The following is a 13,499-nucleotide window of genomic DNA, read 5'->3' on the forward strand; positions in this document are numbered from 1 at the left end:
CTCAAACCGAGGTGCTGATCCCGGTTCCCTGATGAAGTAAGCCGGGATGGGTTAAAACATTTTGTAAAAATCGTTAGCCGTGTATGGTGACTTTTTAAAATTTTACTGAGCCACGGTTAAAAATTCATAAATAATTAGTAATACTCAAATATGTCACCTAAAGAGGGAGATAGAGCTTAAAAACACTAATATTGGAGGGTTGGGGTGGGGGCAGGACATTCATATTGGCCAACAAACAAAAAAATCACTAGCTGTCGGGCATGGCAATGGTAGTTATTTACCAGCCCAAAATTGAATGTCACTAGCCATGGGAGTGGGGCTACCATAATCTAGAAGCCCTGGGTTTGGTTTTTACTTGGATGGTGATTCCCTGTAAATGGTTGTAAATAGACGGGAATAGGCATGGGGACAGGGGATGGGGTCAGTTGCCATCCCCTGGAAATATACGAAATGCAGTTGAAATGCAGGCGCATATACAGGAAAGTGTGCAGGGGGGTGGGGTGGGGGTGGTCTAGACTGTGGCGAGCGATGTTTTTCGGGGGGTTGGGCCATGCTCCCCAGGAAATACATTAGGTATATACATACATACATACATACATACATATAATTAAATGCTGAGACCTGTGCGCTGTCTGGATCAGCAAAAGATACACAATCACAAGTTAACGGTAGCGCGTGTTTGTTGGCGCCATGTCAAGAATTTAGTCTCGGTGTATCTGTCAGAATCGTTTGTTTTCGTACAGAGCGGAACTTAGCGTCCAGTGGCGCGCGACTGTTGCAGGAATCATGGTTAGCACATTGTGGTATGTGCTGTCTTAGCGAAATTACCAACAGTACATTTTTTCACGTTGTTTTGTATCAGAGATTGCAATTTTGTGCTAGATTACCGGACTTCGTTAACCGATATTTAAAGACTAGTATAGTATAACAGGTTGGAAGTATAGTCTGAGTGGTATAAGCATTTTCGAATTTCAATGTTCAGGAATCATGGTTAGCACATTGTGGTATGTGCTGTCTTAGCGAAATTACCAACAGTGCATTTTTTGTGTCGTGTTGTTTCGTATTAGTGGTAGCAATTTCGTGCCAGATTGCTGGACTTCGTTAACCGATATTTAGAGACTTGTATAGCATAACAAGCTGGAAGGACAGGGTCGTACCCTCCGGTGGGGGCAGGTGGGGCAGTTGCCTCCCTGAGAATCTCATTTTTTTTTTCTTTCTTTCTTATTTTTTTTTTACTCCAGAAAATAGCATACTAATTTCAGGGTTTAATTTGTATAGTGTTTCATTTGTTTATAAAACGTAGTGCCCCCTCCCCCTTCCCCCCCCCCCTAGGATTTTAATCAGGGTACGGCCCTGAAAGATAATCTGAGTGGAATTAATTTTCGGATTTCAATAACATAGCTACTAGGGTCCAAGGACATCGGGTTACCCATCTTATGAGCATTTATAATTATAACCTTGCAGTGTTTAAAAATACCTATTATAATTCCGACATCAGACTAAAATAGCCTTGTTACGAAGACCCCCTCGACTGTGACATTCCACATAGATATGACTGATAATGCTCTCTCCCCGAGGGAATGTCTTTTTTATGTTACCTGTATTTAATTTTATAGGAGCTGAAAAGGAACTTGTATCCCTGCAGACAGACAGATAACTTACTAACATATCACTTTATTGACATTACATAGATATGTAAGATAAACAAAAATTAAAAGTCATTCCTTAAGGAATTATGAGAGACCAATAGTTAAATCAATATATATATATATATATATATATATATATGTATGTAACAGTAAAAGATAAAACTACTGTGTGTACAAAAAGTATCTTAAAAGTGTTTTGGTTGTTACAAGGTTAGGTTCAACATTAAAATGCATAAGTTTTGTAAATCAGATATCAGAATTTGTAAGTAAAACGAAGATCCTTGTTTACTGACACAATTTACAAACAGAAATTCCATTCTCCATGCACCGCTTACCACAGACGTGACAAGACAACACTTCATTAACACTCGGACCGTTGCACCACATGGGAGGAATATATATACATAAACATTTTGTTTATGAATCGCTGATCCATATGGAGATTTTCATATTTAACTGAATAGAAGCAACACCAGCACCAATATTAACTACACTGATTTCTTGATAAATGACCTACATATCTAGTGAGACACGTACGCAAAGTATACTAGCTTTTAAACGTAGATAGATCCAAGCCCTTTAAGTAATATGCAAGATCTATCTGCATAACTCTGGCAGCGTCAGTTTTTTTGTATTGTTTTTAAAATTTTAATTTCAATAATTGAAATTTATTTATTTATTTGTTTACTTACTTATATGTTTTACAAAGTACATTAATTGTGTTTCTTTTACAGGAAAACATTACTTCAGATATGACGGTAGATTCGTCTGAGTTCCCGTCCTATGCTGTTGTGCAGAAACCGTCGTCATTGAAAGATGGCTCGCTGAAGAAAAACGGCAAACTAATTGCGAAAAAAGTCACACTTCCGCCGGATATTGATACCGGAAACGGAAACAGGTCGCCAGCAATAAACACCGTGGCGCCATCTATTCAGCAGCAGAACGTTCCACAGCAGTACGAGTATCCCACTTACACGGAAGTCCGGAAGTATCCGCAAGGTTATGGCTCTCAGCCGTCTCCCCATTCCCCGATATATCCACAGCAGGCCCCCTATGTGCAGAGTTCGCCCGGTGGCTATGGGCAGCCATTCCCGGCACAGTATCCAAGACAGGTTTATGCTACGCAGAGAAAAGAGCCCGATTACCCGCCTAATTATCTACAGCATCCATTGCCACAGTCTAGAATGGGCTACGACGACGATTACGACAACACAGTGGAGTCCACGCCCATGATTAATCAGCCAATCAACGCCAAGAACCTGTGCTACAAATCGGAATCGGATCTACCGGAACCGCAACCATTAGTGTATCCTTCCGCGAAACGTCCAATGGTTTTTGAGCAAACCTCCTCGTCCAAAATGAGTATCTATGACAACGTCGAGCTCTTCTCTAGTAAAAACAAAGATTGAAGTGATAAATATTTCAAAATAAAATATTGACGCTCAATAAGTTGCAAGCCGATTTACTTTCATTCGGAGTTTACGTGTTTGTGCTTCCGCAGTTCTTCTTCTTTGTTGTTGTTGTTGTTGTTACTGTTTCTACACGTGAGAAAACGTTTTGCAGTACCTGCCGTCAAACATGGTTATATAGACCACCCAAATAGCATGCTTACGACTGTTAACAAAACAAGTGACCAAGTAAAATAGATCTTTGAAGTTACAGAATTGATTCACCTACCTGCTATCAGCTGATGACCTAACTATTATGCCACCGAAGGCTTAACGGGCGCATGTATAGACAGAAAGGAAATATTGCAAATGTCCTTAATAAATACGTGATTGCTATTCAAATTGCACTTTATGCCAAGTTTGATTGATAGCCATGTTTGATGTGGATAGAAAGATTTACTCAACAAAAACTGTTGAAGAACTTAATCCAATGGTGCTAGACATGATGACGTGTCGTTAGTCATAAGATTCAGTTCGATGATGGATCTACATTATGTAATTATGGAGGTGACATTTTAAGAAAATAATAATTGATGGAAAAAAAGGGTATATTATTTTTTCTGCTTTTAAACAACACATAGTGCTATGTGATACAGTATTGTGCATATTCTAAAACATGGTACATGTATTAATTTTTTCAGTCTTGAAAAACCTATTTCCAGTGTTACAGATTTTTATTAAGTGCTTCCATAAACAAAACCTGGACAATAGACATTTAGGCTGCCATTTTACAAGTTTATAATCCAAGACATTTGAAAAACCAAATGTGATCATTCTCTTCCTCCGTTTGAACTTTATATTAGGATTTATCCTTAAGACAGTGTCTGGGATTAACGTTTTACCACAAGTTCTCTTCTTCTTCTTCTTCTTCTTCTTCTTCTTCTTCTTTATCTTCTTCCTCCTTCCTTTTTTCTTCTTTCTCTTTTTTTTTTTTTCTTCTTCTTTTTTCTTTTCTTTTTCTTCTTCACCTCTTGACGTCCAATAGCCAATGATAAGATTAAAAATCAATGTGCTCTAGTGGCGTCGTTAAATAAACCAAACTTTACTTTCCTCCTCGTTCACAAGCTACACTAGTAGTCCAGACTGTAGGATGAAATGAGCTGTGGTTTCCAGTTTTCATCTGTCACCTCACAGCTTAGTTTGTCGGGGAGTCATGATCACTTGGACACATCTGTAGGATGCGATCCGTTGTTTGGTGATTCGGACCACAGCTGCTAGTTGGTGAAGGTGCTAGCCTGACATTTTTTTTGACGTATGAGGGTTCAGTCTGTTGTGACCTGTACAGAATGACACAATCTCACCAGCGTTAGTTGTTCCACCAGGGGCCTGATTCACAAAGTTCTCTTAGGCTCTGCTAGACAACAAAGCATCCTCTTTGCAAGTCTTTTAGCATTGCACTGCGAGATCGTAACGTTGCGAGTGTTTAGTGAATTAGGTCTCTGGTTGAGAGAAGCTGATAATAATCCCTCACTGTCCTGGGACTGTTGGTTGTGATCAACGTTTTCCTTTCAGAGAAACTAAACACTACTAAATGTATTCTGTCTCGAGATTATAAACTAGGAACTTAATGGCAGACATCTTTTTGTTTTAAATCTGTTTGTTATAGCTATATATAATTGTTGTTAAAATATTTATGTATTACGTAGAATTGATGTAGTTGATGAATTTAGATGTTGTAGCGTTTATCTTAAATCCAGCACTTAAGTGCTCACATACCCAGGGCGGTAACTAGCAGGGTGCAGAGGCAGTTACTCCCCCCTCCACCACCACCTCCACCCAAATAAAATTGTATGGGTGGATGAGATTTTGTGTTACTGTGCCTTGATTTCTTTTTGTTCTGTTACCCCTCTTATATTAGATTAGGTTCGGTCCTGGTCTCCTCACCTCCACGGCGCATTCAACACAACACACATACATATATATCATGGGTGTACATAGGATTTTGAAAAGGGAGGGGGGGGGGGTTCTAATACATAGGATTTTGAAAAGGGGGGTTCCAAAATAGATTGCAGAGATATTGGGCATATATTTCTATGTTGAGTAAATATAATAATGTCAGATATCAATGTCAGATATATTAAATTATTTTAAAAAAGCGATTTCAGGGGGGGGGAGGGTTCGGTCGAACCCATCGACCGCCCCCCCCCCCCCCCCATGTACGCCCATGTATATATATATATATATATACAGTTCCGAAGCTGACATGTTCCATTACATTATATACTCTTAGTGTGTCTACCATTGCTCGTTTGAAAGATCTGAACAGTTAAAGGAACATTCCTGAGTTTGTTGTATTGTAAGATGTTTCCGACTAATAAAATATTTCTACGATTAAACTTGCATATTAAATATATTTTCTGGTTTAGAATATCAGTGTCTGTATATTCAATGTGTTTCTGGTCGTCTTAATATTTGTAAGAAGCCCAAACTGGATGTTGTCTTCAAATAATTTCGTACGTACGAAAAAATATACTTTAGGAAATAAAATGGAATTTAACCTAGTACAAATATTAGAACGATCAGAAACACGTTTAATATACAGCCACTAAAATGTTATGCAGGAAAATGTAATTATAATCGTTAAAAAGTCTCTGTTAGTCGATAGCATCTTAAAACTTGCAGCAAACTCAGGAATGTCCCTTTAATAGGATACAGTTACTTCATACAGCGTTACTTCATTTCTACTTCCGTGGTCATTGATACAATAAGGGGCGAGACGTAGCCCAGTGGTACAGTGCTGTCTCGATGCGCGGTCGGTGTGGGATCGATCCCCGTCGGTGGGCCCATTGGGTTATTTCTCGTTCCAGCCAGTGCACCACGACTGGTATATCAAAGGCTGTGATATGTGCTACGCTGTCTGTGGGATTGTGCATATAAAATGTCCCTTGCTGGCGACAGCGGGTTTCCTCTCTCAATATCTGTGTGGTCCTTAACCATATGTCTGACGCCATATAACCGTAAATAAAATGTGTTGAGTGCGTCGTTAAATAAAACATTTCTTTCTTGATACAATAATTTTATATGTTTAAATCGATTCTACACACTCAAACCGCTGGACTACGTTCCTTCCATCCTACATTATTAAAAGGTAGGTGCGGATTTAAGGGGTGGAGTTTTTTGTGCACCACCACCTCCACCTCCACACTTTAGGCTATGAACTGCACATTATCAACATGGTTCGTATATTCCTCGCTCATTTGTGTTACCAATAGTTCAGCCCAGTCGTTTTGTCATCCACATTTTACAAAATCCTTTATTCAGCAATGAGAGGCTGATTTTTTTCTGAATAGCAGCCAGTCGTTATTTATGCAAGCAGTGTCGTGAGGTGCGTTAACAACCTGGACAAAATCAAGTAACGAGTAGTAATGAATTGTAAACAGAGCTGGTTTTGGAAAGAAAGCCCGAAAGAACGCGGTTAAGGGAATATTTGCGAGTTTAGTTTCCGGTGGCACGGTTACCTCTGATGTAGTTTAGCCAAGTTATATAACCAGTTTGAGAATCTTAAATGAAATTCTTGCCTTCGTGTGGGTTCTTGGTTACTTGGTTAATTAAATCGCATCTCATCCAGATGAAATAATATTGACGAAACGATTAGCTTTTATGCGTAAGTCTCAATGAAATTCCGGCCATTTAGTAAAATGTAATATCCGGTAGTAATTTCTATCGGGGCGGAAATCTAGCTCTAGTGGTAGATCTAGAGCGATCGCCTGAGGTGCTCGAGTCCTAGGATCGAACCCTGTCGGTGGACCATAACCTGGTTAGTTTTTTTGCTTGTCCTGTCGGGTGGAATATAGTCGGGACGTAGCCCAGTGGTACCTGACTCGCAGTCTGTCTAGGATCGACCGCCGTCGCTATTTCTCGTTCCAACCAGTGCACCACGACTGGTATATCAAAGGCCATGGTATGTGTTATCCTGTCTGTGGGATGGTGCATATTAAAAAAAATCCCTTGCTACTAATGGGGAAAATATAGCTTCTTTTCTTTCGAAGACTATATGTCAAAATTATCAAATGTCTGACATCCAATAACCGATGATTAATAAATCAATGTGCTCTAATGGTGTCGTTAAACAAAAAAAACCGTTAACTTGTTCTCGACCAGTCTGTCCTGTCTGTGGGATGGTGTATATAAAAGATCCCTTGCTGCTAATGGAAAAGGTAGCGGGTTTCCTCCAAGACTGGGGACGGGACATAGCCCAGTGGTAAAGCGCTGGCATATGATGCTGGCATGATGCGGCATTATGACGTGTCTGAAACTTAATTGGATGTGGACAAGTAAATAATATTTGGACTCCAACGGCCGAAGGGGCGGGACGTAGTCCAATGGTTTAGCGGGTTTCCTCTGATGACTATGTGTCAGAAATACCAACTGTTTGACAGCCAATGATTAATTAATCAATGTACTCTAGTGGTGTCGTTAAACAAAATAAACTAACTCTCTCTCTTTCTCTCGCTCGATGCGCGGTCGGTCTGGGATCGATCCCCGTCATTGGGCCCATCGGGCTATTTCTCGCTCCATCCAGTGCACCACGACTGGTACATCAAAGGCCGTGGTATGTGCTAACCTGTCTGTGGGATGGTGCATATAAAAGATCCCTTGCTGCTAATCGAAAAGAGTAGCCCATGAAGTGGCGACAGCGGGTTTCCTCTCTCAATATATGTGTGGTCCTTAACCATATGTCCGACGCCATATAACCGTAAATAAAATGTGTTGAGTGTGTCGTTAAAACATTTCATTCCTTCCTTCCTCTAAGTCTAATAATATGACATCCAAAAGTCGATGATTAATAAATCAATACATATGCTATATTGTTATCGTTCCTAGTTGGGGTACAAAGAATTAGGTTCGCCGAGGGGATTCGATCCCTCGACGCAAGCGTACTACTTACTGAGATAGATCAGGCTGTTTGCAGTGCAGTACATTTAATCCCTTTTATTTCAAGAGGTCAGTTTTTCATAGCCTCTTACATGTCCGCTGTACAGAGGTTTGATTGGACAATCTTTACTGTTTTCCACATGTACATGAATTTCGTTCATTTTGCATTAAATTGACGTCAGCGGGGTATTACATTATAATATAGCGTTACTATATTTTTTGAAGTTACCGAAGTCAGTATTGAATATTCAATTATATACGGTTGTTTAGTATCGTTTTGGACTGTTATAGAAATGGCCAGATAGGGGTGATGAAGGTGGTGCAATATTTTCTAATATCCTCATCCCATAAAATAAAGGGATTTTATTTGCGGTAAAATTATTTCTAGTAAAGCCGCCACTAAATGTGTATGTGTGTATATATATATATATATATATATATATATATATATATATATATATATATGTATATATATATATATATATATATATATATCATCAGGATTTACGCCCCCACCCCACCCCCATTGCACCAACTCTGGAACAGCCCTTTCCATATACGTTGTGCCCTAGTACATGTTACATAACCTACTGGGAAAGAATCTTCACTATGTATTGTATATGGTAATTGTATTGTTTGTATATACTGCTTATTTTTCTGCATTGTAAATATTGTATAAACGTTTCGTAAGTTGGTATTAAAATGTTTCAACTGTAAAGTGTTATTATGTTGATGTGTGCGCGTTTGCTGTGCGTGTATGTGGTGTGTATGTGTGTGTGTGTGTGTGTGTGTGTGTGTGTGTGTGTGTGTGTGTGTGTGTGTGTTTTGGTGTAGCGAGGGTCTCTCTTTCTCTCTCAATTTCTTCCTCCCTCTCCCTCTCCCTCTCTCTCTCTCTCTCCTCTCTCTCTCCCTCCCTCCCTCCCTCCCTCTCTCCCTCCCTCTCTCCCTCTCTCTCTCTCCTCTCTCTCTCTCCCTCTCTCCCACTCCCTCTCTCCCTCTCTCTCTCTCTCTCTTTCTCTCTCTCTCTCTCTCAAAATATAGCTAGCGGGTTTCCTCTCTAAGAATATATGTCAAAAATTACCAAACGTTTGACATCCAATAGCCGATGGTTAATAAATCAATGTGTTCTAGTGGTGTCGTTGAACAAAACACACAAACTCTCAACTGTAATACTTCGGCGCGGTAAGGCAATCCAGCGACTACGATGACTCAGTCATTGTAGTAAATGTGTTCGTTTTTCAATTTAGTGACGTGGTGTCTACATTGTAGAGAAGGCGAGGGCCGAAGTATTACACAACATAATACACAACAACACAACAACATAACACAACAACACAGCACAACATAATAAAACACAATACAATACAATACAATACAATACAATACTTTGGGTGTCACTTTGTAGAAAAGGGAAGTAATAATTCTGTAAGCTTAACAATAACAACACGGTCCTCAGACCACAATTAATTTCGCTATATGTTTCTATATAGCCTTAGTGGCTATAACATTTTTATTAATATCAGCAGGCCCGTGAAGTTTTGTATGTACCTTTGCCTGCATGGGGGACACATACCCTGAAAAGGACAACCCCTGTTGTCCAGCTCTTTCTCCCAGCATATTGGTTTAAACAGATACTAAACCAGGCCGGAGTACACCCATTTTACACAAAAAGCACTACTTTTGCATGGGCCGGAATTACCACAAACAAGTCTTCAATGTCAACAAGTTACACATGTTTACAAACTACATGCTATCCCCTGTCATTTCAGTCAAACAGTTGCCACTTCATAGCTGTCGGCCATGAAATAATCACAGTCAAACAGCAGACTACTTGCGCGGTCAAATTTCCGGATTTTGGACAATCAAATGGGAAGATAACTGTAATCTGAGGCCACACCGCAAGCACATTTTAAACGTCGGTTAGGTGTTTAACATGTTGGTTATAAAGACACTTAATCTTGATTAATCTAAATAAATACGAGAAGAAACAGACCACCTAGTCACTACTCCTACCAAATTGTTACACGTGATACTTTATATATATTTTCACCTATACCGTGAACATACACTGAACTTTGGTATACTATTCGTGGTAGATTGGATAGAATGGGGAAACTCCCTATGGGATCCATCGAGAGGCATCGATCCTACGACCCATGCCACATCAGGCGAGTATCTAGGACCTCCTTAGCTGAGGCGTGGGGGTGGGCGTGGCTATCCAAAAATAAAAAAGTGCCCTACCACCATATCTGTTTAGCAGGAGACGACTCTATATTACTGCACGACTGGTATATCAAAGGCCGTGGAATGTGCTGTCCTGTCCGTGGAAAGTGGCTATAAAAGATCCGTTGCTATTAATAGAATAATGAAGCTGGGTTGCCTCTATTTCTACATGTTAGAAAATATATCAAATCTTTGACATACAATAGCCGACGATTAATAAATAAATCTGCTCTAGTGTTGTCGTTAAATAAAACAAACTACATTACTGTGCCCTGAATCTTATTTAACTCTTTATCAAGGTCGAGGGGCGGGACGTAGTTCAGTGGTAAAGCGCTCGCCTGATGCGCGGTCGATCTGGGATCGATTCCCGTCGGTGGGCCCAATGGGCTATTTATCGCTCCACCCAGTGTACCACGACTGGTATATCAAAATCAAAGTTTATTTCTTAAATGACACCACTAGAACACATTGATTAATTAATCATCGGTTATTGAATATCAAATATTTAGTAATTCTGATGTGTAGTCACCAGAGGAAACCCGCTACATTTTTCCTAATGTAGCAAGGGATCTTTTATATGCACTTTCCTACAGATAGGAAAGCACATACCACGGCATTTGACCAGTTGCCGTGCACTGATTGGAACGAGAAAAACCCAATCAGTTGAATGGATCCACCGATCTGGTTCAATCATGCGACGCATGCACCTCAAGCGAGCAATCAGCCGACTGACTGGTATGTGCTATCCTGTCTGCTACTAATTAAGAAATGAAGCGGGTTTCCTCTCTTAGACTAAATGTCAGAATTATCAAATGTTTGACATCCTATATCCGAAGATTAATAAATCAATTAGCTCTAGTGGTGTGGTTAAACAGAATAACATTTAACTTTTTAACTTTCATCAGGGTCGGGATTAACTCAGTCGGTAAAACGTCTGTTCGAGGTACTTGAGACGTAAGATCGAAGCTAACTGCGTCGCTTGTATGGAAACATGTTGTACTGATAGCTATAGATTCGATTTATATATACACGTGTGTGTGTGTGTGTGTGTGTCCGTGCGTGTGTCCGTGCATGTGTGTGTTCGTGCGTGTGTGCGTGCGCATGTGTCCGTGTGTGTGTGTGTCCGTGCGTGTGTCCGTGCCTGTGTGCGTGCGCATGTGTGTGTCCGCGTCCCTTGCCTCCGCCCGCGCCGCAATCCGCTCACAGGGAAAACGACCCTTAAAGGGACATTCCTGAGTTTGTTGCAATTTTAAAGATGTTATCGAGTAAAAGAGACTTTTTAACGATTGTAATTACATATCAAATATACTTTTCTGCATAAAATATTAGTGGCTGTATATTAAACGTGTTTCTGATTGTCCTAATATTTGTACGAGGTTAAATTTCATTTTATTTCCTAAAATATATTTTTTCGTACGTACGAAATTATTTGAAGTCAAAATCCAATTTGAGCTTCTTACAAATATTATGATGACCAGAAACTCATTGAATATACAGACACTGATATTCTAAACAAGAAAATATATTTAATATGTAAGTTTAATCGTAGAAATATTTTATTTTTCACAAACATCTTACAATGCAACAAACTCAGGAATGTCCCTTTAAACAAACCAAACTTTAACTTTAGTCCGGGCCTGATGTTCTAACCACTGAACTACATGACGCGCCTGTCAGTTGCTTAGAGTACAAGAGTATATCACACCACAACTGTCAAAATACCGATGTATTTACATACAACTATATATAATAATCGACAGCATTTGACGCCAGATGTTTATCGCGGTTAATAGATTTCGCCTTTGTCATAATATTACATTGTTAATATATACACATTAATAAGGATGTTTATACATTAGAATAGGCCTATACAATGTTGGTATCGGCACACCCACACACATAAACTGCCCTTAAATAATTAACATTGATGTGGTATACAAATATTTTATTTCATCATTATTTTACCGTTATACGATCGACACAGTAATAAAAATGATATCAAAAGAGTGCAGAAACTATTAGTTTGACTTCTGTTTGTAAATTTTTTTTTTAAACTGTTAGCCTTTTTAGCATAAAGAGTGAGGTTTTTTTTTTTAAAGTTTGTTTTGTTTAACGAAACTACTAGAGCACATTGATTCATTAATCATAATTAACGGATGTCAAACAACTGGCACATTTGTCCATTAGTAGCAAGGGATCTTATATATACACCATCCCACCTACATAATAACACACACTACGGCCTTTGATATACCAGTCGTGGTGCACTAGCTGGAGCGAGAAGTAGCCCAATGGGCCCACCGACAGGGATTGGTCCTAGAACGATCGAACATCAGAGAGCTCTTTACCAATGGGCCGTAAAAAAAAAAAAAAAAGTGAGAAAGCCATGCGAGTGCGAGTGCGAATAATTTTTGCATGCTCATATACCACTAGAGTTTCGAGCATGTCTCTGTTTCTGGATAGCCAGGGGCTTTCCCGGGACAGAAAAAAATTAAGCGGACAATTTTGAAATTTACATCCAAAAATTAAATATTGGGCCTTTAAAATTTTGATGCGCATCTCTAATTAATATAATTAATAAAATTCTACTCATTACATTTGGTCGCTAGATTAGATCGGGTGGTCAAAAAGAAATTAGATAAGATCGGTGGCCTTACTCGGGATGGAGGAGGAGGGGGGGGGGGGGGTAGAGTTGAAAATGGGCAGAATTCTGAAAATAGCAATTAGTAAAAAAGCCAAAAATAAAAAGAATTGACTACTCGGTCGAATATTTATATAATTTGGAGTATTTTAGAAGGACAGTCCAAATATAAATAAGAGAAAGAAGAGACTATTTAATAATATTTAAAAAAAAGAAGTAATTTCGACATAAACTTTTGAACGAAGGTCTAAAAGTTTAAAGTCCGATCTATATGTCCACGTGAGTGGCCTCGTGAAGGCCGTTAGGGTGCACAGCTTGTAGGGACGAGATGGGTTGCATCCCGTCAAGAAAACCCCTAGATTGACAGTCAACAGACGTTGAAGGTGTAGTGCTGTGCTGAAATACAGATCTTGAGAAGCCGGATCCGTCTGAACGAGAGAGAGAATCAGACTAGGGTATAGTCCAGTCGTCATGGGTTGGTATAGTGGTGCGGACGGGCCCGACTCCGGAGTATACGAGATGGTATCACAATAAAACAAATTAAAGTCTAGAAAAGAGTGGTATGGGCCGACCCCGCTTCCTGTTTCTTCTTAGAGTGGGGCTGTCAATCTTCCAGTGCTGCTAGGACAGGCTCGGACATGTAGAGACTAAACGCGAACAACC

At 39.6% G+C, this 13,499-nt stretch overlaps 1 protein-coding gene across 1 annotated transcript in view; it reads left to right on the plus strand.

Moving 5' to 3' along the window:
• The window catches only part of LOC121368763, a 14,920-nt gene extending 9,884 nt beyond the window's left edge, over positions 1-5,036 (plus strand). Inside the window, exon 2 of the mRNA XM_041493510.1 lies at positions 2,384-5,036. Coding sequence (XP_041349444.1) covers positions 2,384-3,058 — 675 coding nt within the window. The 3' untranslated portion in view covers positions 3,059-5,036. The remainder of the gene's footprint in view (positions 1-2,383) is intronic.
• The last annotated feature ends 8,463 nt before the right edge of the window (positions 5,037-13,499 follow it).

Source organism: Gigantopelta aegis, chromosome 3 (assembly GCF_016097555.1).
Source record: "Gigantopelta aegis isolate Gae_Host chromosome 3, Gae_host_genome, whole genome shotgun sequence".
In the NCBI taxonomy this organism is placed as follows: Eukaryota; Metazoa; Mollusca; class Gastropoda; order Neomphalida; family Peltospiridae; genus Gigantopelta; species Gigantopelta aegis.